The sequence below is a fragment of the Oryzias latipes genome, chromosome 19 (genome assembly GCF_002234675.1).
Source record: "Oryzias latipes chromosome 19, ASM223467v1".
In the NCBI taxonomy this organism is placed as follows: Eukaryota; Metazoa; Chordata; class Actinopteri; order Beloniformes; family Adrianichthyidae; genus Oryzias; species Oryzias latipes.
Window position 1 is genome coordinate 21,730,496 of NC_019877.2, and position 26,885 is coordinate 21,757,380.

At 45.7% G+C, this 26,885-nt stretch overlaps 1 protein-coding gene across 1 annotated transcript in view; it reads right to left on the reverse strand.

Moving 5' to 3' along the window:
* Positions 1–17,100, reverse strand: part of fasn (fatty acid synthase) — a 42,817-nt gene extending 25,717 nt beyond the window's left edge. Inside the window, exons 1-14 of the mRNA XM_004080702.4 lie at positions 16,846–17,100; positions 12,613–12,748; positions 10,796–10,948; positions 10,556–10,729; positions 7,857–8,057; positions 7,144–7,266; positions 6,933–7,048; positions 6,714–6,848; positions 4,232–4,688; positions 3,907–4,094; positions 3,289–3,478; positions 2,665–2,759; positions 2,323–2,457; positions 2,048–2,251 (exon numbers count right to left, since the gene is read on the reverse strand). Coding sequence (XP_004080750.2) covers positions 2,048–2,251; positions 2,323–2,457; positions 2,665–2,759; positions 3,289–3,478; positions 3,907–4,094; positions 4,232–4,688; positions 6,714–6,848; positions 6,933–7,048; positions 7,144–7,266; positions 7,857–8,057; positions 10,556–10,729; positions 10,796–10,948; positions 12,613–12,748; positions 16,846–16,992 — 2,454 coding nt within the window. The 5' untranslated portion in view covers positions 16,993–17,100. The remainder of the gene's footprint in view (positions 1–2,047; positions 2,252–2,322; positions 2,458–2,664; positions 2,760–3,288; positions 3,479–3,906; positions 4,095–4,231; positions 4,689–6,713; positions 6,849–6,932; positions 7,049–7,143; positions 7,267–7,856; positions 8,058–10,555; positions 10,730–10,795; positions 10,949–12,612; positions 12,749–16,845) is intronic.
* Between the last annotated feature and the right edge of the window lie 9,785 nt (positions 17,101–26,885).

Consider the following 26,885-nt stretch of genomic DNA (forward strand, 5'->3'; position numbering starts at 1 on the left):
TACAAGCTGCACCCACCCATTTTCATGTGTTTAACTTTTTTTGTAGATACATAAGCCGCGGCAGTGTGCAAGCCGCATGCATTACGCAACATGGTCAGCATGACGAAATATGTCCCGACTCCCGGACTGATTGCAATTTATAAGCACACCGTGGGAGGAGACAGTACTGCGTCAGCTCATGTGTTTGATTACACCCACATCTGGCAAACAGCATGGACCTCAATTCTACATAAAATTACAAACAGTAACCATATAACCATATAACCGGTTTAGCTCGTGCTGGTTTGCGGTGCCTTCCATCCGTGAAACCCAGGTTCAACTCCGGGCTGCTCCCTGTTCCCTTCTCTACCTCTATGCCGGTCCCAAGCCCGGTTGCTTTGAGAGGGTTGCGTCAGGAAGGGCATCCGGCGTAAAACATTGCCAAATTTCCCATGCGACTCGTTCGTTGTGGCGACCCCAGATGGGAAAAAGCCGAAAGAGAAACAACAAACAACCATATAATCAACATTACATCCCTCAGTTATGATGAGGAGATTTACATCCGCGATTCCCCATTTCCCATGAGTCTTAGGGGCTAAAGGCGGGTCTAATCCCCTGCTCGCCACACCGTTGTCAGTGTTTAAAGAATGAGCAAGGAGCACCAGTGGATGGAGGGGCAAACGGGAACAGCTCTCCTTCAACTTGTGTTGCGGCAGCATTATGGTACTAACAGGGCTGGTTAAAAAAATACACAAGTAAAATAAAGAAGAAGGGCGACTGAAAAGCGCGCGCCTCAGCGCGGCGCGTGCGTCAGAAGTTTCCTTCCACAACAAACACTGTTGCTCCGCGCTCACCTCCCGCGCTCCTTGTCTCCCCTTCCTATCTTCTCCGACACGCCTGGCAAGGGCGGCTCCAGGGAGGAGCGCTTCGTCCCCATTGCGCCGGTGGACGGAGCGAATCGTGTCTGTGCAGAGCAATCAGACTTAATACTGAACGTTTTGTGTATGAGGGGCGGATGCGTTGTTACGTGTGGGAGCCATCAGACTGACATCGGTCCCGCAGCTCAATGTGAACGAGCAGCAGGAGAACATGTCTCCAGAGACACCGTGTGAGCTTTTCAAAGCAAAATTCCGCTCAGTCCTTAGAAACCGTTAAAACGACCACGTCAATTTGTGTTTCGAGTCGTGTCCTGACAAAATAAAGGCTGATGTTATTGCCACATATTTACGTGCAGCCAAGCTGCAGCTTTTCCCGCATGGATTCATGTTCATCCAGACTAAACGTTGCTAGCGCGTTAGCCTTCACCTAACCGTACGTTCTGCCAGAAAAAAGCACTGACCACACAGATTAAAAATAAAATGATGAGCGAACAGGCGCTTCATAATAACCGTAACATAAGAATAATAAAAGCACGTTTAAAAGATCATCTCGCATATTACGGAGCTGCTAATAGATGGACTAGTGTCACTATGACTCTGAGGTAAATTCCCTCCTGAGCATGCGCTATTCTCTCCGTCACGCAGCTAACCTGCTTTTCCAAAGCCGTTGGTGATGGTGGATTTTTTCTCGCTTCTTTTAACGATTGCTTTTAACTTGAAAGCTGCATCATATTGTAGCGGCGATCACGTGCACGTTGAGTCTAATAGCACCAAAGGGTTCTGGGATGCAGCTGGGCATGCGTGTTTCTTTTTGTTGAACCATGACTGAAGTGTCTAAGACCTGAAGTCAACTCCATGCTGTTTGGCTGCTTAGAGGTGTGTTGAAAAACAAATGACTTGATGCTTGGAGTTGGATAAAGCATTCAACCCATGCTCTGAGACCAAAAGTACATTCATGGCGGCCGCCAATTAAATCCATAAATTAGCCGCGTCACTGAATAAGCCGCAGGGCTGTGAGTGCAGGACAAAAGTAGCGGCTTATAGTCCGGAAATGACGGTACATTATGTGAAAGTACAGATGTGGCTTCATTGTGTTTGCAACTCCAGCCCAGACCTTTGCTGGCCAAAATTCAGGTGAGGAGATGTAAATCATGCTGGAAAAATGACACCCCCCACCCCGCTGGGATTACCTGCAGCAGAGCATGAGGGGCAATCTCCACCACCACAGCGTTCTCAGGAACCATGCGCAGGCCCTCCTGGAACAGAACCGGGCTCAGCAGGTTGTTGACGTGGTAATCAGCGGAGCTGTACAGAGCCAGGGGAGAGTCCCACTCAGACTGAGGAATGCTGGTGCTGACCCAGCGGGCCGAGCGGCGTCGCGGCGCCCTAATGACCTGGACAGCAGCATATGTTTGTCAGAGCCGGTCATGGAACCCGGCAGGAAGCAGCTGCAGGCGAGCGTCACCTTCTGAAGAGCGTCCCGCAGGGCCGGAGCGATGGAGGCCATGTAGTGGGAGTGGAAGGCCACGCCGGCGCTGCGCACCTCCTTGGCAAAAACGCCCTGGCTCTTCAGCTCAGACACAAAGGCGCCGACAGCTTCCTGAAGAAAGATGCCGGCAAAGGAGATGACGGGTCTGAGCAGGACTGTACAGGTCAGTCCAGGTCCAGACCCCTTTAGAAATTACCCCAGTTCTCATCTACTGCCTAAAAATTTAAATCATTCCTACGCAGACATGCCCCCAGTGTGCAGACGTGTGCCCGTCACTGCCCCGCCCCCGCAGAGCTTGCCGAAAACAAAAGGCCTGACCTGAGGACCGGAGATGGTGACGGTGTCCTCAGCGTTGTGACAGGCTGGGACCACTCCCTGTGGACACTGGGCCAGACACTCCTCCCAGGTCAGACCTGCAGACACATGAGAACACCAACCTCAGCCTGGAAAAGACCCCTGCTCTACAGACAGGGGGCCCAAAGGCCCCCGAGAAGGCTCTAAGAGAAACTGAAAGCTGAACGGCAAGGAGAGAAAATCCTCTCTGCAGGAGCGCTAATCAGAGCTACTGCACTCGTTCCAGTCACAGGTGACCTGCCCAGCAGCTAAAACTGCCGTTAACAGCTTGAAGGAGAAGCAACGGCTTAACAAACACTTGACGGGTTCAGAGAAGTTTTCTGTGGCACTAAGATTTAGTGTAAAATATTCTGCAAATCTAAAAACCATAGACTGTGCAGGAAAGTGACAAGCTGCATGTGTTTGAGTGTCTGCAGAAACAAGAATGTCTTTCAATCCCACCTTTCCATAAGGTCCCCTCAGTCTTCTGTTGATTATTCTGTCTCTGAATAAAACTCAGAGCTGCTCCGGCTCTGCTCTGAGCAGGGGGGAGTCCATCATGTGTGATTGCTCAGAATAAACCCTGATGCAACACGCGGCTCGTCTTACCCACTGCAGCCATGGCTCCAGGAGGCAGGCTGGCCTCTTTGATGCACAGGCCTCTCCAGTAAGCAGCCAGAACCGCCTCGGCGTGGGTGAGCGAGCCGTCAGCGTACCCACAAGCCAGCTCTCCCACCGAGTGTCCGACGATGCCGCTGGGCTGCAGCCCCACCTTGGTGAGCAGATCGATGAGTGCAACCTGCAGGGACAGAGAAGGGCCGCAGCGTGAAACCCCCCCAGATACGAGTGTTTTCAGGTCAGACACACAAGTACTTCTGCTGTGGCAGTTCCAGTTTGGGAATACAAAGAAAGAAACGGTTAACATCTGCAGACACTAAAGGTCCTGACCCCCCCACCCGGTCTCTTCTGTCATCAGCGTCCACGTTTTAACGTTTTACTTTCCTTACATTCACTGAAAAACTGCCCCCTTCTGAAAGGAAACTGTTCTTCCGACATGACACAGGACAGGATTTCAGTCAGAGCTCCTCTGAGGTACAAATGCGCCTTAAATTCATTCCGCCTTAAGTCAGTCAAATATCAATACAGCGTAGCAACATTTTCTCTCATTCCTGACACCTAAGTTGTGTCTGTGTCAAATGTTTCTCTAAATGCAACATCTGGACTCACCTGGATGGCAGCTAGCCCCACAAAGGCGTGAACCGTGTCCTCAAATGTGGAGTCGTCAGCCTCCATGAGCAGTCGGGACACAACCAGGCCCGTGTCCTTCAGGGCGGAATCGGAGCGCAGAATGGACTTTCTGAACTCCGGCAGGTTCATCAGACTGCGGCCCATCCCTGCCCACTGAGTTCCCATTCCTGCAGGTTCCCCATGAAGGGCCACAAGCCACAGCACTGTGTCACTGATGACCTTAAACTTTCTCCTGACCCAATCACTCTGGTTCAGCTCTGGTCTGGCTGAAGAACCACAAACATGGAGGTTACGGGTCACCCACCTGAGCAGACGTACCAGACCGGGCGGGCTGCAGCCGGAGCCTGCTGTACTTCCATCACGTCACTGTGAGAGTCTAGGAGGGCGTAGCCTCTGAAGGGCATGCTGACCGTGGGGGCCGTTGCTATACCGTTCAGCAGGGAGACAAAGCCGTCGGTGCAGTGCTCCCTCCCTTTTTGGAGGAGGGCGCTCACTGCCTCCTCGGTGCGGCCGCACGCCTGGAGCACTCTGGGAATCTTCCTTGGTGAGTTGGAGTCTGCTACCTTCTTCGGCGGGCGAAGGATGACGTGAACGTTTGAGCCTCCGAACCCAAAGGAGTTGATCCCTACAATCCCTCCCTGGACAGGAACCGGACTATCAACGACCTTCAACCGCCCATCAACGAGGGCGGGAATGTCCGGGTTGGGACTGCTGAAGTGCATGTTAGGAGCCCAGATCCCATGCTCCAGAGACAGCAACACCTGAGGGGGAAGGGAGTATTTACTTTTGATGAAAGACGTTGAAAGTCAAGTGCAGCACTGACATTTCTGGAATGTAAGCATTTCACTGAGACGGAAACTATCCTGTCTGTTGGATTCTGTCAAGATGTTTGGTGACATCTTTGTCCTTAAACGTGGGATCACAGAAATAAAACTCTGTTTTCAAATCCGTCCACAACAAACCAACAGCTAATCTAATATTGGTCGGGTTCGCCCTAGTCTAACCCTAGTCTAACCCTAGCCCAAGGGTCGGCAACCCATGGCTCCGGAGCCACATGTGGCTCTTTCATCCATCTGTTGTGGCTCCCTGTGGCTTTGGAAAATAATGAGTATTTTATAATAATTAAATTTTATTTTGGTTTTTTCATTTTTCATGGCATTTCAAAGGCGCTGCTGGCTCCGCACGGAGCGAGTGCCACATAAAAAACAGCTTCGTAAGGAGCTCGTATTTATCGGGCGAGACCTGCAGAGCTGATAGCAGGAGGAGACACGCGGGCGGCTTCAATAAACACTCCGATCTTCTGCCGGGAACTTGACGTACCGCGGGGCAGAGACCAACTCGCTGACGACAGACTGAGAGTTCGCGCCAGCGTTGCCAGATAGAGTCACAGTTTTCCAGCCCAAAAGTCATCTGAAAACCGCCAGACCCAGCCAAAAACCGCCCAGCACAGCTTTTGTTGATGTTTTTTTTTCCGTACTGGACTGATAAAATAAAAGATTTTTCTAAATAAAATAAAGTTCAGACTAATAATAAAATGTGTACAATATTGAATATTTCTTCAGCGGAGCGCCTTCTTTCATTCATTTGCTTAACCCGCTCTATCCCCGCTATAACCTGAGTCCGGCTCTTTCATCCTTGTGCTGCGCAGGAGCGACCGGACTACCGTATTTTGCGCTCTCTGTGTAGGACACACCGGGAGTGCGGGGGAAACCAACTCTCATCTGCAGAGGATGTGAACAGGTGAACAGGTAGAGAGGAAAAGCAGGTAGAGAGGCGGAGGAGGGGCTTTGGCTTCAAACTCTGTCAGAGAGATGGAAACACGGGCGTCAGATTCAGACGCAGCTTTCCCTGCGGGAGTTGAAGCAGAGACTTTCCCTGGGATGATTTTATGAACTCAAACATGGAAACATGATTACCAAGTAGGACTCTTCAAAACAATAAACCTGATCTCTCCACATTCTCAGTGTCTACCATGCATCGATAAACACATCGCTCCATGCAGCGATCAGACCAGAACCAGTAGCTCCTCCCACACGCGGCCGCGGTATCATCCTTTAAAGAACATAATGTGCATTTGCAGCGACGTATGCTTCAGACGATGTCCGATTGGCCAATCTACATGTCAATCAAGTCCCTTACTTCTCAGTGAGGATTTTGATTGGCTGGTGGATTTTAAAGAAGTACTATTTTTTTTTTTTTCTGGCCCGCGATCTACACTCATGTCCTTGAAGGTCGATCACGATCGACGTAATGAGCACCTTTGAATAATATATACATGCATAGTATATATAATGATGTCAAAACGGGTTGTGGCTCCGAGTGCTTTCTTTTTTATTAGGGGCGGTCCCAAATGGCTCTTTGAGTAAAAAAGGTTGCCGACCCCTGCCCTAGCCTAACCCTAACCATTAGCACTCAGTGCTGCATCTGGGCTGCCTCACAACAACACAACGGTAAAAGGTCTTTTGACTTTGTGAGTCCTACGCCACACTTTGTAATACAGGAAGTGAGTCCTACACCGCGCTACAGGAGGTTTGCGGTTTGCACACAGCAACCTGTGTTTTTTTTAGGAATACAGATATAAACAAGTAGGGTAGTGATCCTGAGGAAGCAGGGTTTGACCCAACTAAATTGACCAGCAGACCTCATGAAGGGTTAAAGATCCTCACTTTGTCTTTTTCTGCACCGCTTGAAACAAAACAACCACAGATATGATAAAAACATCAAACAGAGGAACAGCAGGAAGTCCAGAAACCCCAAACCACCCTGTCCTGCGCTCTTACACTCACCTTTGTCAGAGCAGCCAGACCTGAGGCCGGTTCTGGATGGCCCATGTTGGACTTGGTGGAGCCAATAAGCAAAGGCGCCCGCTTTGACTGACAGAACACGCTGACAATACCGTTGACTTCCTGTGGGTCCCCGACCTAAAGGCAGGTGAGCGGAAACAGCTAATGGACACAACCTTTCCTTGCAGAGAAAATGTCCCGATCAGGAGAACCGGTTCTGACCTTTGTTCCGGTGCCATGGGCTTCGATGTACTCAACCTGTTCAGGACTTATATTAGCCTGCTGATACAGAGAACAGACCAGCCTCTGCTGCATCTCACCTGAAGGAAAGGTGACTCCTGGCCAGACAGACAGAAGCGGGTCATACATGAGGACATGTAGTCCCAAACATGGGACTCTGGCAGAGGGAAGTGCAGGACCGGCTGAACCTTACCCTGCTCCTTGTAGCCGTCGGTGTTGCTACCTGCACTGACCACGGTTGCATAGACTCTCTTAGCAGCTGATCTTTTGGTGAGAAGCACTGCAACCGCCGCCTCCGAGCGGCAATACCCATTTCCTGGGAGAACACAACACAGACGTTCACCCCAAAAGCCCCTCCAGTGTCCACAACACTCAGCTGTTTGGTGCTAAACATGGATGAATGCTACAAACAGGAAAACAAACCTGTTCTCAGCTGCAATTTAGTCCTTTAAAGGAATATAAGGTAATACTTTTATGGGGTTCAAGCAGTTTTGTTAGGCTTCACAAAACAACAAAAGACATGAAGATAGATCTGAGCTTCTTTTCAAGAGAAAAGATTAAAGACAAATGAGAGGAACGGCTGCAGCGATGAGGTAAAGGATGCTGAGCGAGGCGTCAGGGTGAAGGCCTGAAGAAGAAATGGTGGCCATTTTTCCACTTATGAGCAGCCGATGCACCATCACAGAGCTGAAGATTCATGTTTCAGAGGTGGTAGTGTGCTGCCTGTTAGGGGGGGGGTGACCCATGAGCTGTTGATGGAGAGCATGAAGCAGATTGGAAAGGACAGATTTGGTGCTGATGAGGAGAACCTCAGCCGTAAGCCCATCATGTTCTGACTTCCTCTACAGAGATGAAAAGAAAAGTGACAAAGCGGTCGGTAAAAGACGCCGCAGCGCTTCATCTTACCTGAAGCGTCGAAGGACTTGCAGGTCCCGTCGGGACTGAGCATGCCCAGTTTCATGAACTGCACTGAGGTGTTGGGCTTCAGCAGCAGGTTGACCCCACCCACCAGAGCAGCGTCACAGTGGTCCTGACGGATGGCGTGGAAGGCGTTATCCAACGCCAGCAGGCTGGAGGAGCAGGCGGTGTCTATGGCTGTGCTGGGACCTGAGGACCAAGAGAGGAGCATCACTACAGAGCAACAGCTGCTGATGTGGGAGAACGCCGCGGCGTCTTCTCAGAAAACAACCGTTCCTCTGGGTTTCATCCTCAAACGTCTTGCTAGAGACGCCGCATAGAGTCCTAACCTCTGCAGGAACGAAGCTCTGTGACTCCATGAAGGCCTCAGCCAATCAGCTTTCACTGATTCAGGTGGTCTGGCAGAGATGCCCTTCCAGACAACCCTGAGTTTTATCCGGGCTGGGGCCCCCTCATGACTACATGGTTAGGCAGTGGGAATCGAACCCTGGTTACCTTTGCGTCAGTCCTACACATAACTGTCTATTCAAAGGATGTAACAGACTGACTGTTAGTTGTTGTTATTTAAGGGAGAAATGCACTTTTGAAACATTTCAGGATTCTGATGCTGACTTCCACAAAAACAGACTAACTGAAATCTCAAAACTGTGTCTTTGGTCACAGACTCCAGATAATGAACTTGTTGAGCAGGCAGGAAAAAATATTGACCAGTAATTCAGATTTGAAGTATCGGCATGCCTTCCAAGGTCTTCTGTTTGGTTAAAAGCAAAGAATATTAAAGACGTTTTAGGACTTTAAGAATATTTGGCTATGAAAATGCACTGAAGCTTCTAAAACCCTCAGAAAATCTCCTCAATGAACGATGTTACAGCCTCCAGATTTTCCAAACTTTCCCTGAAATCAGCAGCCGTTCGGACAGACATTTGCAATCAGACTAGAATCCTTCAGAAGAGAAACCAGACACCAACAGAGGTGAAGGTTGTCCAGGGAATTAAGAAATGGAGCAATGACTAGACTCTGGCAGACTTTTTATGGGTTTTTTCTAAAATCATTTTGGGAAAATGAATTAACAACAAACTTTAACCCATTTGAAACATTCACAACCAAACTGTTGTCCACAAGCCAAATGACTAGAGAAAACCTCCATTTTTTTCACTCACTTAAAAATGTGAAGAAGTAGTGATTTAAAGGTTGGATTTTTTTTAACATCATTTGAGGCTTTTTGCAAACGAACCAGTAAAGAAAACCTTGGCTTTCACATCTCCAGTTTCTTTTCTTCAACCCTGAAGATCCACGTTTTCATTTTAATGCAATTCTGAAATCAACGTTTGGGAACAAAGAAAAAGGTCTACGACCAGTCAGAATGCTCAATAAATGTATCTGTATGACGATTTCAAGCTGTGCAATACGCATATCGCAAAAGACAGTGAAAATTAGAGCTGTGACGGTGTGGGATTTTTGATCACTGATGAACCGGCAGGGGGCGCGGTATCGCGGTTGATAGCGGTGATGCAGTTATCATCACAACCCTAGCAAAAATTGCTATAATTGGTTACTTTAAATGTGCTAAAACAATTTTATGGCAGCTTGAAGTATTTAACAAATCAAATTAATCCCTTTATGCACTTGACCAATCGGATGGAGCTTTTATGTTAGATTTCCACCTCCTATGTAGACGAGGCTCATTTGGAGAGTAACTTAAGTTATGTTGACTCTTCTTTAAATGAAACTCTTGCAGTGAAATGGAAACAATGTTTTTGGTTGTGTTGCTATTTGTTCATGTCTCTCAAGTTATATCGTCACCACAATATTGATCACTAATATCGCGAGTTTTCCTCATGGAGCAGCCCTAACGACCACGTACCTGTATGTGAGCTCACCGGTCTCTGAACGCCTGCTGGACTGATATGTTTCGAGAAATCCCCCCCCCCCCCCCCCCCCATGAGAAGATTCTTTCTACTGGACTAACGGAAACCTTCATCACTGAAACAGAAACCATGAGGGGAACAAAAAACTCGGACTGCAGTCCAGATCCCAGACTTCACGGAGTTCTCCAGAGTTTACAGAGACTCGTCTGTGGTTCAGTGCCAACACAAACCATAGAAAGACGCTGGAGTGCCAAAGTAAATATTGGAACACTCCCAATCACTTAATGCACACATCAGGCCAGACACTGCACACACAGGCTGTGTGGACAAATCCTGATGTCTGCAGCTAAATTTAGCAGAGAGCATTTGGTCTCCTAGCGAGGCCCTGTGCTGTAGACCTGCAACCAGGGGTCAAAGTGGCACTGGAGGATCAGGCAGCCTTCAGGATTCAGAAGATGGAAACAAACATCTATATAGTGAAGAGAGAAGCTGTGGCAGACTTGTGGCTGTCAGGAATCGCCCACGCGAGGGGATCCATCGTACAGTCGGATACGCTTGACTCCAAAGTCTGCTTCGTTTGTAGGGCTGCACAATATGAGGAAAACCTGCGATATGAGTGATGACTGCCACCTTCTTAAATCAGTCCGATCGACATTTCCAAGAGAAACCTTCCGTCTTTCAGAAATGTTGCCGCTAGAACTGATCCAACAACAGGCGGACATCGTTTTCTGACTCTGTAGTCAGACAAAAACCTTGGAGGATGAGCGATGCTGTCAGAGATCCACGAACAGCAGCTGGATCACCTGTGAGCCAACGTACCTGTGAAGTCAAAGAAGTACGAGAGCCTGTTGGCCAGCATGGCACGCTGGCAGCCGGTCATGCTGTAGCCCAAAAGCTCTTCTGGATCTCTGCTCAAGGCTTCGCCCGCCTCCGAGCCGCTCACCCCGATGTAGACGCCCGTCTTGCTGCCGCGCAACGTGCCGGGATTTATCCCTGCGTGGAAACTCATTTCAGACGGACCCAGAGACTCCTCCAGATTCCCCTCTTCATCCTCCTCACCTCCATCCACAATAGCCTCATAGGCAACCTCCAGCATGAGGCGGAGCTGCGGGTCCATGGTGTTGGCCTGCTTGGGGTGGACTCCAAAGAAGGCTGCATCAAAGCGGCTGATGTCCTTCAGTTTACCGTTCCTCTTGGGGAGTCCGTACAGACCTGGGGTCAGGGACACACATGCACCCACATCACGGTTACCGTGCACTTCAGCGTATAAAGATAGACCCACGCATTTCTGAGTCGTTCTTCATTCATGTTGGATCAGGAGCAAAACCCACGCTTTGAAAAAACCTCGGGTTTGTGACGCAGCAGCTGAAATGGGCGGGGCCAAAGTCTCCCTGCTCCGCTCAATTCTGATCAAGAACATAGATCCATGAACGTCTTAGTTTTCCTCGTCTGAGCTGGAATCTGGATCTAAACTGTACGGCTGGATAGCTCTGATATTGGGCGCCATTTTTTTACTACCCTATTGTTCATCTTTCACATCTTGTAATGTATGTAGCCTTTTCCTAATCAATAGGTATTTTAAATGATTTTAATTGATCACTCAACTACAAAAACCGTCAGGATACGTTTCCCATAATGCATTATTTTGTAGTCCATGGGCGGCTTGCGGTCAGCACGGTACTAAATTTCCAGTTGCGTTCACTTAAGTTGGCGCCTTGCTCCCGCCCCTTTCTGGTGATATTTGTGTGATGATTGACAGGTGATGTTGGAGCAAAAACATCCGTCACACACCAGGTGATCTGCGCAGCGTTTCGTCCACCTGGGTGATCTCAAACACGCTGATTGTGCTGCACATATTTGGTGTCGTAAACATACATTTCCATCCATTTTGGAGCCTCTCTCTGATCTCAGGTATCTGTAACGATTGTTCTGATCTCCAATGAACAGCGCCCATTCTTTTAGGAACCACGGTTTGAATCAAACTATGAAAATATGGGAGCGGCTGACCGGCTACTCTGCAGTAACTTGTGACCGGGGTTTAAATGTGCAAAAAGTCATAAGAAAGAAAATCTAAAAATGGTTACTGAATTTTGTTTCTCCTTTATTGAATTGTGTTTTAAAAAGTAAATTAAAAAAAAAACATTCAACACAGACTCAAAATTGATAGCATAAACTCTCTTATCATCCTTAAATGTCAATAAGTCCAAAGTGTCCAGATTTACTGTCAATCATCTTCATCCACACTGAGGGTCTCAGCTGTTTGGGAGGAAGTGCTGCCAAGTGTCCATCAGTAATAAGAAGACAAGAGAAGCCGTGTTCAGAAGAACCATTGATGGAGGTTACAGAACTGTAGAATTTAAGTCTTATTTTGTGTTTAATAGTTATAATTCAACAGTGTTAACTGAACTTTGTTAATAAGGACGTTTAAATCAGAAAACAGCAAATATAAAAGACTGAATAAACAGAAATGAATTACTGATTTCTTTACTTGTTGATTTTTTTATTTACGTATTTTATTTGAATGAGAGTTTTATAAGTACATTTTGTACAGAAAACAGTTAATAATAGAGTATAGTTAAAAGTATAGTATATGTTCCATCCAAATGTATTGGCTCTCAGACTCACAAGTTGTGTGTGTGTGTGTTGAAGTTGAAGTTGCGGCCCTCCCTCGGCTAGACCCTGGCTTCAGTGGCCCCCCCAGGTAAACTGAGTTTGAGACCCCTGCTCTAGAAGAGGTCCAAGAAGACCCAACTGGATACTTTCAAGGTGTGGCCCAACAACGTTTACCAAGAATTCCTCATGGCTTTGAAAGCAGCACAGCAGTTTAAGGACTGATCACAGAAAGTCCTTCAGACCTGAAGAATGCAAAGCCTCACCTGGTTTCCAGCGACGGTCATCCTCTGTCACCATATCCACACCACCTATGAGGTTTTCCCAGAATTCCTCCAGGTTGTTGGACTCTGGCAGGCGGCCTGACATCCCAGCAACAACGATCTCCTCCATGTTGGATGACTAAAGACAGAAAAGCAGCAGAGATGAAGTGATGATGGACCGTTTGGGGCAGCAGCAGTAACAGCATCGGTCGACAGAAAAGACAAGAACACAATAGAACATGCCATCTCTGGAGAACAAAACCGTCACGCTGCCTGCAGTGGAACCATTTCTGAACCAGGACAGAGCTCCTCTGTGGGCAGTTCAGGCTTTAAATACACATTTTCCAGCTTTTAATTTGTAATTCTAAACTATTGAACCTCTTTAATACGTTTTTTCTAATTGACCCTAAGGGTTTTTCTGCAGTATTTAGGTCTCTTTAACTAAGCTGTCAAAATAATTTGTTATATATTTAAATATGTGATTTTTATCTGGTCTCATTTCCTTTAGACCAGCAAATAAAAGTACCTTTATATGAGAATTATTTACTTTTGTTCAATAAAAATGAATCTCTCATGTTGACAGACTTTGATTCGCCACCTTTGTGTCCGCAGAGACCAGTTTAAAAAGCAGCCAAAGGCCGGCCGTCTTCCTGATCATCCTGGTCTGTTTCCAAAAACATGAAGTAATATTTGTGCTACTAAACCGCGAACAAAAGTCATTTCCTCAACTGCTGTTTTGAAATGACAACTTTCTACGGTGCAAAAGAAAGTTTGAATGTGAAATCCCAGCTTTCAAAACCCTTGTCTGGCCAGAACTACGGTACATTTCTGTATTCGTTTGGTTGTTACTGTGTTCTCTTCAGACAGCCTCTCTGGGATCTGCTTTGTTTAAGACAGAACCCCAAAGGAGGAGGCCTGTGTGACCTAAACCAGCCCCAGAACGCACAGACGTCAGAATATCGGCAAAAAAGCTACATTTATGACTTAAAAAGGTTCAAAGCAATAATTGTCTTTTGCTGCACAACAATGTTGTGTTTCTGTTGAGAAGGGAAAAGATCCAAAATAAACGTTATGGTCATTTTCTACTGGATCAGAAACCACTGAAGTCCTGTTTGTTTTCAGGTTAGCAGCAGAGAAAATGATGACGGCTCATCACAGTAGAACCTAACAACAGAAAACAACAGTCTTCACACTTTGACTAGCTTTGTTCATCTGGTTGACCTTGGAGTAACTTTCCTTCAGGGGATCATCCCGTGTTAAACACGGCGTCTCATGTTTTCCTGATGCTCTGTCACTACAGTCACTCATTTGAATCCATGAAATCTGTTGCGGGGTCACCCAAGGGTCGACTTAAAGGTGTTTTTGGTGTTTTGAACAGGTTCTTGTAGCATTTTTGGTGATGGAGGACACCTATAAATAAATTCAGATTAAAACTGCATTTCTGAGGATTTCTTTATTCAAGTTGTTGGAAAAAGGTTGTAGGTGTGATGTACGGTAGAGACAACCACGACGGGCCAAAGCTTCCATGCTCCGCCCCTTTCTGATCATCCACTGTCAGACCAATAGATCCATGAACGTCTTTGTTTTCCTGGTCTGAGCTGGAATGTGGATCAGAAATGAACGGATGGATAGATCTGATATCGCTGCTGTTTTTGTTGCACCGTTAATGTTCTCGGGGGAGGGGGGGGCAGGGTTGCTCCACACTAACAGCCCTGCCCACAACTAAGAATGAACTCCTGCCACTCTGCAGAAAATGTCCTAGAAAACAACACAGGATTTTGGATTTTGGCTAAAGATGGCCCAATCCTGATTGAAAGAGCACTGGGAACGAGATCGGAAGATGATCGGCGTGAGCCTCTAAAGTCCACGTCAGTGTTGTGAGGGAGGAGCTCCACCGGGTTGACTTCATGAAAAGGCTCGAGACCCATCTTTTTAACCTGGCTTTTAGCTAATGCTTTACTGCTTTTATGTATTTATTCAGATATTTAATTATATGTACTTTTTATTTTATTTATTTATTCATCCATTTTATCTTGTTTTATGAACTTGAATCTGATTTTTAACGCGTTATTTTAATTTACCTTATTTTAATGTTTTATTGTTTTTATCAATATGTTTACTTGTTTATTCTCATTTTTATTTCCGGTGCTTCCTCAGCTGGATCCTCTCCCTCTGGGTTGGCTGCTGTTCAGCCACTGCGGCTCTAAATGGGGACCTGCATCACCACTTAGCTGTGGTGGAGCGGTCCCTGCCTGTGATGCTGCATTTGGCTGTCTATGCCAAATCCAACATCACGGAGGGGGAGGTTCCAATTATCAGCGTTTCCTGCATCTTGTTTTTGTGCTCAGCCTATTTCTCATTGTCCTTTGCCATCACTGAGGGGGTGGGAGGTGTGAAAGGAGTGGGGGGCTAGGTATAGGGAGGGGGGCCCTATTTATTTATTTATTTTTATTTTATTTATTTTTAAATCGTCAATGCTTGTTTTTATATTTTTTTGTGTTTTAATGTAAAGCACTTTGTGTTATATTTTTATATGAAAAGTGCTTTATAAATAAAGTTTGATTTGATTTGATGAGGTTGAACCAAACTGCGAAAGGCAGCGACACATCAGGTACAGCAGAGTCTGCATGCAGCTCTGGAACTAATGTGGGGCAATGAAACCTGCTGACCTGCTGGAGAGACTGACCTGAGATCCAATCTGCTGCCTCACCTACAGCGTCATGAACCCGCACGAGCATGCACGTGTGCACGTGTGCACGCACAGGAGGATCCAGGATAACAAAATGCCTGGATGACTCAGGATCCACCAAGACTCCTCAAACCAGTTTAGAGCCGGCCTCCAGCACTTCCCTCTGCAGGATGTCACACCATCCATCACACATCGCTGTGGCAGAGGCAGAGCAGCCAAACGACCGTCGGCTTGGAACCACAAACACACCGGACACACATGGCTCCATCAAAGAAAGCAATGGCAACTGGAGCGTTCAACTTCCACAGGTTGGGAAGAGGCTCAGAGGCACAACTGTGACGGAAGGAAGCAGAATACTGGCCCAAAAGCAGCAGAGAACGGTGTGGAGCTGTTCTGATGTGCCGTTTGGGCCGAGCATTGAAATAGTTCAGGAAAACCGATCATCTGCTGCCAACTTCCTGTCTTCTGTCAGCAACATCTGCAAAGCAGCAGAGAAGCTGGAGATCCAACTTTTTGAACAAATCTACTTCAACTAAAACTGGACGGACCGAAACCTCGGAAAAGAAAGCGGTTTACGGCGTAGTCCAGAGTATGTGATGCATTAGAAAATCTGTTTGATCCATTTGTGAACCATCAGTCCCCAACCGAGGCCCAGAAGCACTGAAGCAATGATTCCTGGGAGTCAGACTGAAAAAGCACACAGGGGGTCTTTAAGGGACCGGGTTTTGGTGGGACCACAGACTGTACCACCTAACCTTAGGTTCTGTAAGTGTTCTGAGGAAGAAGACCTCAGTTAAAACAAGCAGAACTCATATTAAAGCTCCACAGATACAAACAAGCACAGCTTAGAGATTCCACAACTGAGACGGCAAGAACCAGAACCAAACCCTCCCAGATAGAATCAGAACAAAAGATGAGCAGAATGGGAAAAAAAAACACTGCACAGAACAGGAGCAGAACTCAACAGAAGAGGAACGAAACTTAGCAGAACAGGAACAGAACTTAGCAGAACTGAGCAGAACAGGAACAGAACTGAGCAGAACAGGAACAGAACTTAGCAGAACTGAGCAGAACGGGAACAGAACTGAGCAGAACAGGCACAGAACTTAGCAGAACAGGAACAGAACTTAGCAGAACTGAGCAGAATAGGAACAGAACTGAACAGAACAGGAACAGAACTTAGCAGAACTCAGAACAGGAACAGAACTCAACAGAAGAGGAACAGAACTTAGCAGAACTCAACAGAAGAGGAACAGAACTTAGCAGAACTGAGCAGAACAGGAACAGAACTTAGCAGAACTGAGCAGAACAGGAACAGAACTTAGCAGAACTGAGCAGAACAGGAACAGAACTTAGCAGAACTGAGCAGAACAGGAACAGAACTTAGCAGAACTGAGCAGAACAGGAACAGAACTTAGCAGAACTGAGCAGAACAGGAACAGAACTGAGCAGAACAGGAACAGAACTTAGCAGAACTGAACAGAACAGGAACAGAACTGAGCAGAAGTGAAGCAGACATTAACGTCGGTTGGTCCCCGTCAGGTCACCTGTGCGGTAAGCTGTGCGGGGGGGCTCTGCTGCCTCGGACCAGGCTTCGGCTGCGTCGGTCGGTCGGTGTCGGTGCTCCGGGCTTGAATGCACCTCCTCAGCTTCCTCCTCCTCTCTGCTCCCCGGGGAGCGTGCCCGCGCGGCATTAAGCCCGGCCACGCCACATGGGCTGACAGCCGCTTGACAGCGCAGTCCAATGAGAGCCGAGGATGCTGCCGGTGATGGAGCCAGTGACGGAGAGGAGCCGGGCCGGGTTACTGCCGGTCAGCGCGCTCCAGTGAGAGCGCAATGCGCGCTCCCGCCACTCTCTGTTTGGCATCAGCCCGCCGTGACCCGCCAGGGTCTGACAGCTTCTTCTGCAAACTGTCCCGATTTACCGCAGCGACGGCAAACACTGCATCACGTGACCAGACTGATAACTTATCGTTGTGTATATTTGACATTTTGGTTTCGCGCTTTTGAGCAAACAGTTCCTGGGTGACGACACGTGCTCCGCCGCGAGGGCACGCCGGACCATCACGCTCCCGAAAGCCAATCGCGTTACAGAGACCCGAGCTGCAGCCAATCACTGTCAGGGGATGTGAGGCTCCAGCCAATCACAGCACAGAGGCGTGTGCCACAACGCGATAAGGTGATTACAGGGCAGGGTCTCAGCAGCCGTTTGTCACGTGACTCCCGGGGTTAACGGAGTTCAGAGGGGGATTCTCTGATTGATTTGGGCTTTCACTCAGATTTCAGAGACTGTCTTGTGAAATTGAACTTGACGGCTGGATAGGTGACCGGACAGCACCTCACTGACCTTCTGCAAGGAGATGTGACGTCAGAGAACTGAAGGATGAGCTCATGTTGGTGCACGCTGAGCTGAATGATGGCTTCATGCACGCGCCTCCTGCCTCCTTCAGTTTTCCTAGATGTCGCTGTACAGATGTGATCTTATTTCGTGTAGTGCAGACGTTTCTGTCAGGGTGGTGTTCCCTGAGCCCCTCAGGACCTGGATTCAGGTCCAAGGCCTAAAGCATGAGGCCATCTCTGCTCCGGTGGGGGGCAGCATGGTGCCTGTGGGGCAGATGAACAGAAAAGCCTCTCACTATGCCCTATTTGCAGCAACATGCCACCACAGGTACGCACTGCCAAAATATACAGCGGGGCTGTTGTGTAATCAGCCGGCTGAAAAACTTCCTCATTCAGATGAACGATGACTCAGCACTTTCCACTGAAACAGGCTTTAAACTGCTCAAAGACAGATGTATTAACTATCATCTACTAACTTTATTGATCAGCATTTCCGTCCAACATCATTTTTTCAGAAGGATAGGTTCAGCGGAAAACAATGATTTTAAAATACATGTTAAAATAATAAAGAAGGTGATGGGGTTTCTGCCCTCCATACAGCCTCGCCGTTGCATCAACAACTGTCACAGAACGCACCGATGCCGCCGTCTCAGGGGACGAACCAAAAGCAGGACTCTAACCACAGCAGCGTGTCGTGCTTTGTCATGGTGGAAACACGGCAGGTACCACCACGGATCCAGAGGAAATTCCGGAAAACCCAGTTTACTGTTTTGATATATTTCAGTTAGAGTATTCATGAAAACACATAGTTGCTTTGCATTAGTCATGATGGATGAAAGTTGCTCTTCCTCCTCTTATCTCTGATCAACTGTGGCAGCCTCCAAAATACTTCACCTCCCGCTTCTCCCCCTCAGAGGAGGCCAGTGTTGCTCCAGCCTGGTTCCTGCTTTGGGCTGATTTGCCTGACGGTGGACCTGAAGTTTTACCTTGATTGTTTCTAACATCTGCAGTGTGTGGATAAATTAAGCTTTAGAAGAGCTGCAGAGAGTTTGGGGCGTCTGGTTCCAGCCGCTGTCACCATCAAACATCCTTGTCGTTTCTGCCTTTGTTGCCTCCAATTCTGACTCTGGTATTCCTCCCTTAACACTCTTTATCTAAGAACAACCAGCATCTCAAATCCACCCAACTACTTATGTCCACAAATCCCCCCTCTGCTCTGCCAAGAGTTATTGCTGCCCTCTGCTGGTGTGAGAGGCTCTGTACCCCCCCTCCATATGTACTTACTATAGACATGAATTTCAATATGTCGCGTGTCCAGGAGTCTGTGGCTTCACCAGGAAACTCTCAGGAATGGGTGGACCAGAGACCAAGTTTATAGTATCATTTCATTATTATTTTTAGGATATTTTTGTTCTCAAATTCTCAGGAATTTTTTAAGAATGTTTTGGGGAAATTCCTATGTTTTTCTCTAATTTATCTTGTAAAGTCATGTTTTGATTGATTTTTTAATGAAAAGTAGTTTTTGTTGGGTTTATGTGATGGTGTAACTTTTTAAGTGTTTTAGGGTTAAGCCTTAAATGTTCACGCCTTCTTAATCCAAAGTCCTGGTCATTTTATTGGTTCCTAAAAAAAAGTATTTCATTAGATCAATCCATATTTGTATGAAAAGAGGGTGGAGCTTGATCCCATTCTTTCTTTTCTCCCTTTTATTTATTTAATAATAAAAAATAATAATAATTATTTTATTTATTTAATAATTAATTATCCTAACTTTTCCAGTCCAACAGCTGATCAAACAGATCACGGCTGAAGGCCTCTCGTTTTGAACAGATTTTGCGGTTTCAATGGGGTTTATGAGTCTTCTGACACACAAAGTGTGTATTTGTATAAACCCCTTCAGTATTTGAGGCTAAACTTTATTTATTTTAATCATATTTGCATACATTTCATGTTGGTCTGGACAGAAAAGAAAAAAAAGGAGCAGGAGACGGTGGGTTGTTCCCTCTGAGAGCAGGGTAGGGCCCACTCCCCTCTGCACAAGAAGAGGGTGCCCAAGAGTAGTGGGGGTCCTCTACAAGTGTGGTTGGTTAAAGTTAAAGTCCTATCAGCTGTCACACGCCTAGTTGTGTGGCATTTGTTCTCTGCAAATGACCACTCCCCTGGGGAAGCGGTAAGCTACAGACACAGCTGCGCTTGGGAAGCATCTGGTGGTTTAACCCCCCCAGTCCAACCCCTTAAGGCTGAGTGTCCAGAAGGGAAGCACTGAGTCCCATTTTGGGAGTCTTTTGGTATGACTCAGCCTGGATTTGAGTCTGCCCTTCCAGTCTTAGGGCGGACTGAGACTGAGCTGGTGGTGATGAACGCAGGTCGACCAAACTCCCTCTGTCCAGAACTTTGAGAGGCCAAGCGCTCTGAGGCAAGGACCAGAACCAGCCCCAAAGGACACGGATCCCCCCCAGGCTCAGGTGTGATGTGATCCTCATGGCCTAGGTCAGTGTTCCCTGACCTTTATGCGGCTGTGGACCAGTCAACCCCTGGGGATTTTACCACAACCCGGCAGAAAGGGGTGGGGGTTGCCGGGGATGCTTAATTGTGGTCAGATTTTAAAAAAAAACTGTTCATCACGAAAATAAATCTTTTAATAATAATCATAACAGATAGCAGCAGTGGAACATCAATCTCTAGTAACATATTCTGCCAATGAATGTTGAGAGTACCATGTAAACAGGCTCCGTGTGTGAAATCACATGTTGCAATAAATCCATATTTGAACCCTTGTGCTATCCTATGACCCCACCCTTACATTGACGTGTTCAATTCAATTTTATTTGTATAGCCCAAATTCACAACAACAGTCGTCTGGATGGGCTTCATATTGGTTAATGAAAAAGTAAAACACAAAATCAAAAGGATCATGAATACATAGAATTCAATAAGGATGTGCTGCCAAATTCTCGGAAACGCCTTATGGTGGAGAAATGGACATTCACTTCCCTAGCAACAGCTCTGGTGGACATTCCTGCTATCAGCATGCCAATTGCACGCTCCCTCAAAACTTGCGACATCTGTGGCATTGTGCTGTGTGACACAACTGAAGATTTCAGAGTGACCTTTTCATGTGGCCAGTCTAAGGCACACCTGTGCAATAATCATGCTGTCTAATCAGCATCTTGATATGGCACACCTGTGAGGTGGGATGGATTGTCTTGGCAAAGGAGAAATGCTCACTATCACAGATTTAGACAGATTTGTGAACAATATTTCAGAGAACTGGTTATTTTGTGTAGGTGGAAAATGTTTCACATCTTTGAGTTCATACCATAAAAAATGGGAGCAATAATAAAAGTGTTGCGTTTATATTTTTGGTCAGTGTATTTCTTCTGCGGCCTGGTGCCAATTGATCCACAGACTGGTACCAGTCCGTGGCCCGGGGGTTGGAGACCACTGGCCCAGAGTACTCAGAGATCCCTCTCCCTGCGTGGATAGAGGAAAGATTTCTTGGATCAAACTGTATATTGGGGAAAAGATGGTACAGCTTAATCTGATTCTTTCAGTTCTCCCTTTTTTCTGAGAGCCTGACACAATAGTTACTGACACTCTGGCATGAAACATCTGTCATCCAACAACATCCATCAAGTCACACGCATACTAAAGGGAAAGACTTGATATATTGTTAAAAGTCTAATTCATATTCACTGAACCACTTAGGCCCTCAATTTAGTTTTAGTGGTTCAGGCCTAAATGCAGTAAGGGAAAGACAACTGAAAATAGAATGTTACCAGCTCTCTGGTTGGCTGTTGTTGGCCATACAATGACACAGAGCTCTTCAGGGAGATCCAAACCCAAATGTTAAGAACAAAGATCCATTCTTAAGACAAGGATATGCACACAATGAACATTAAATCAAAAAGATCAGAACCAACTAAAGTCAACCCTCGATTACTGATAGATAACACAGTGAAGAACAGCTCTCTGGTCTGACCTTTTTGTTTATCTTAAAAACAATACATTTAAAAAGAATCATTTGTACCATACCATTAAGTAAAAGATTTAGCATTGTAGCTAATTGATAATTACATGAAGGCATGGCTGACAGTGGTGAGGTGATGGCCATGACCAAATCATAACTGTTTCCAAATTCAAATTACATATTAAGTTCACAATAAATTTTACATTTTTAGTTAGATTTACATTTAGACTTTATATTAATAATTAACTTTCACATTTTCACATAATGATTGACATCTATCTTGATTTAATTTGATGAATTGCTTCATTTCAAGCATAGAAATGATGGAATAACACAATAAAAGCATTACAAAATCCAGATATTACAAACACATTTGAGATATAAAGTAATACATTTATTTGAAAATAGAGAAAACCAAGAAAACTAAGATGAAAGATGGTGAAGCCATTTTCTTGACAGTGTAATTACTCATAATGATAAATAAACATCTTTGCATTAAAGCATCCAGTACACATATATGTCACCTAAGATTCATTCGTCTTCTAAACCTGTTCTGTCCTTTTCGGGGTTGCGAGGCTGCTGGAGCCTATCCCAGCCACTCGTGGGCGGGGACATCCTGCACAGGTTGCCAGTCTGTCGCAGGGCCACAATCACACACCCATGCACACTCACATTCACACCTATGGACAATGTAGAGTAAATGAACCTATGAAGCATGTTTTTGGACGGTGGGAGGAAGCCAGAGCCCCCGGAGAAAACAAGATTCCCTACATTTAATAAATATCAAATAAAGTCAGGTAAAGTTGTTGCCTGAGAGGAAGTGAGAAGAAGCAAAACTTTGTATAAACCCACCCCTATTCCGTTATTACTTTAAATTTATATTTTTGTTTTAGTTGCCATATTTTGGTTCTTATCAGATCAGGTGTAGATTATTTATCAGCACAAACTTAGTCACCTATGTATATCCATACATACGACCATATATTATCTTTGGCACACGAAAGAACAACTTTTAATGAAATATGAGTTATTTTCAGCTCATTTTCCATTCACGGATTGGGAGGGGCCGGTGCTCAGAGAGCAAATTTTTAGAGGAGTACTCAGAAATACATGAATAGATCAAAATACCACTTTGAGTTTTTTGTGAGAAGCAAACATTATAATACAATTTAAAACTCAAACATTTGATTTTGCATGGTATAGGCCTTTTAACAGGAATACATTCAAAAATATTTTTTTTTGTTTCACTTTTGTTTGTAACCAACAAAAACTGACAAATATTTATTGATGATATTTTTATTTAAATAAAGATTATCAAAGTTGACTCTGAGTTTTGGGAAAATGTTCTCTTGGCTCAGATGTTCTGTAGCCAAAAAAACAAAAGGATTTAGGATTTTACTATAAAACGCCTAAGAAAAACAGGATATAGCCCCTTTAAGATGAAAATAGATCATTTTGGACAGGTATTTTGATCTGAAGTGGAAGTCCTCAGGTGTCTGTAAAAGGCTCAAATGCCCTGCAGAGAGTCAGTCAGTGAGGAACTGAGGAGCTTCATGTCAGATTAAGATCTCTTGCCTGGAACCTACTTTGTTAGTTTAGCAGTTGAGCTGTGGCAGTTCCTTCACATTTATACTTTAGGTGAGTCCATTCCTATAATCACCTAAAACGTGATGGACGGCTGTGGAAAAAGGAAGTGACAGTAAACTAATCCACCAAAAAAGCTTAAAGGGGAAGTTTTTCTCTATGATTAATAGGCCACAGCAAATTAGCAGATCCAATCAATTGTTGTTTTGACACTTCATAACCAATGACCCATGTGTCTACGAAGGAGCCACCTCTGAAACAATTACCTCTGGTGGAAGGTTTTACTGTTTCTCCTCAGGGACCAAAGAGGTTTCAGAGTCGATCCAACAAATTCAGATGTGCAAAGGAAGCTCAATGTAAAGGAAAAGAATTATTCTGTTTGTATCCTTAAACTGAAATTAAAACCTTCACCTAATCCTTCTAAATGACTTCCTCCCACAGCAGCACAGCTCCCGGCCTTTTCTGGCGAGGAGTTATCAGGATAAATTTATCCCGCTGACCCATATTAAATCCTTCAGTCTGAAGTGGTAATGCTGTGTTTAGTGTCATGGGGACATGGCCTCTTCATTTACACCCAAAAGAAGTCCGGGATAGTTTGCTGTTATGTTCAAACTAGAAGCACACACAGAGGAATGTATTTATTAGTTTCTTTGGAGTACTTAGATGTGCCCCCGGTTGCACAGGGGAGCCTGAAACCAGGGGAAAACAGAGTTAATAAATGTTCAGCCCCAATAAAGGATGATCCAGTTTCTTTATGTGGAAACTTCTCAGTAACAAGGATGGAGATCCCAGTGAAGAAGGAGCACACAGGAGACGTCATGGAACGAGGCAAAATCCAGTCAGGGGAGGCAAACAGCTCCAACGTCCGTGATCCAAAGACCAAAACTGTGAGGCAGATGAAAAACAGCAAAGAGACAGATTAACTCAGTGGCTCTCAACCTTTTTCTCTTGTTCCCCCTTTGGAGGAGGAAATAATAACCCCCCCGTGACAAAATAAGCCAAACATGTTCAACTTTAAGACCATATCAAAATCTTAACCATTCCTGCTGCTAGAGACTAAAAAACATGAAATAAAGGATCGTTCACTTTGTATGTTGTATGTGACATGTGTCAACGTCTGGGCGGCATTAGCGTTCTTTTTAGGACGTTAAAACCGCTGTTAACAACAATAATTGCGTCTTCAAATGTCACGGTGAGGATCAGGTTCATGTAAATGACTTCAGACCCGCGGATATGCGGTCCCAAAGCGCCGTTTGTTTATGTTCCACCACGAAAAAAATTCTGACGTCCAAACATTAGCCCCCCTGTGCCCCTTAGAGTCACAAGGAGTTTAAATGCTGTTAAATTGAAGCAGCAGATACTTGGAGGGAAGGGCCACTGATGTCACGATTCCCACCCAGTCACGGTTAGGGGAGAGGGATCCCTGAGTTCTCTGGTGGACCATGAGCCAGGGTTAACATTACATCTGAGCCGGGGGTGTTCGTGTCCCTGTGGTGCGGGTTTAGGTCCTCAAATAATAATAATAATAATACATTTTATTTGTTAGGCGCCTTTCAAGGAACCCAAGGTCGCCGTACATAAAAGTGAAAATAAAATTAAAAATAAAATTAAAAGAAATAGAATGTACAATAAAATATACATTTAAAACAGGCCAGGAATAGGAAGTTGGGAAATAGGCAAGTAGGAAAAGGTGAGTTTTTACTTTCTTGGTGAATTATCAGAGAGAGCCGATGTTTCTGAGGTCAGGAGGTATTGAATTCCAGAGCCGGGGGGGCAGAGCAGCTGAAAGCTCTGCTCCCCATGTTGACCAGACGAGCAGTGGGGACATCCAGATGAAGGGAGGAGGAGGATCTGAGGGTACGGGTGGGAGTGGCGACACGAACAAGATAGATATGAAGGGGCAAGGTTGTGGATGTGTTGGATGGATGGTGTCATTCTGGCAGCTGGGTTTTGAACATGTTGTAATTTGCGTAGAGTTTTTTTGTGATAAACCAAAAATAAGGGAGTTGCAGAAATCCAGGCGAGAAGTGATAAGACTGTGAACCAGGACGGCTGTGGAATGAGGACTGAGGGAAGAGCGAAGACGACGTATGCTGCGAAGGTGGAAATAGGCAGACCGGGTGATGCTATTGATGTGTGAAGTGAAGGAGAGGGTGCTGTCAAAGATGACACCCAGACTCTTAACCTGAGGGGAGGGGGAAATGGAGGACTTTTCAAAGGGAATGGAGAAGTTCTGGTTCTGTTTACAACAGATTTAGTGCCAATCTGGAGGAGTTCGGTTTTTTCATTGTTCAGTTTTAGGAAATTAGCACTAAACCAGGATTTTATTGCAAGAAGGCAGTTGGTGAGGGAAGAGGGAGGAAGAGAGGAATTTGGCTTGGTGGAGATGTAGAGCTGAGTGTCGTCTGCATAGCAAGGGAAGTGAATATTATATTTACAGAGTATTTGACCAAGAGGGAGAAGTGAATGATGAATAGTTGGGGTCCCAGGACGGAGCCCTGGGGTGCACCTGTATTGACAGGAACTGTGTGGGAAGTGGATGTTTTTAATTGAATGAATTGGGTGCGACCAGAGAGGTGAAGTCAGTTGAGAGGTATGTTTGTGACACCTATGGCGGACAGTCTGTCTAGGTGGATGGTGTGAGAGATGGTATCGAAGGCCGAGCTCAAATCAAGTAGGAGGAGGATGGAGAGTAGGCCGGAGTCATTAGCAAGGAGGAGGTCATTGGAGATTTTGAGGAGAGCCGTTTCTGTGCTGTGAAGGGGACGGAAGGCAGACTGGAACTGTTCATAAAGGTTATTCTGAGAGAGATGCATTCAAAGTTGTTCTGCAACAGTTTTTTCAAGAATTTTGGAGATGAACGGAGGATTAGAAATGTTGAGATTGGAGGGGTCTAATCCTGTTTTTTTGAGTATAGGGGTGACAGTAGTCTTTTTGAGAGTAGAGGGAACAATTCCAGTGGTGAGAGAGGACTGAATAACGTTGGTGATGAGAGGGGAAAGGGAGGGGAGAGTAGCTTTGACCAGAACTGTAGGAAGTTGATCAAGTTGACTGGTAGAGGATTTAGAGTGTTTAATTAGCTCAGCAATTACGTTGACTCATGGTAGAGAAAATGATGAAAACGAGTCTTGTGGGTCCAACAGGAATGACAAAACTGGATCGGAACCAGGATTTACGAATAGTTCCTGATGGATGTTCTCTCTTTTTGAGCTGAAGAAGGAAGCCAATGTGTCACAGAAGTCAGAGGTGTACAGATGGGGTGGTAGTTGGTTCGTAGGCTGTGTTAATTTGGAAAAGAGAGAAAAGAGGGCCTTAGAATTCCCTTTGATTCTACCCCCCCACCACCACCACCTCTGTATTCATCCTCCAGATTTCCTTATCTCCTCTTCCCCCCCTCTCCAACATCCCTCCCTTCTTCCCTATTCTTTTCTGTGGGATCCAACGAAAAAGGGACAAATATAATCAATGTAAAAATAAATCAAGTTTAGCCTAAATTATTCAAATACACAACTGGTGTGTTAGAAGACCCACAACCCCCTGTTTTAACAGTAAAATCTGTCCAACACAAGAGGCCTTCAGCTCCTTTCTGTTTGCTCAGCTGTTGGACAAGACAAAAAAAGAAAAAAAGGTTGACATTTTCTGGATTCTGAGGAATTCACAGACGGTGTATCCAATGGACAAATGCTATAAAAC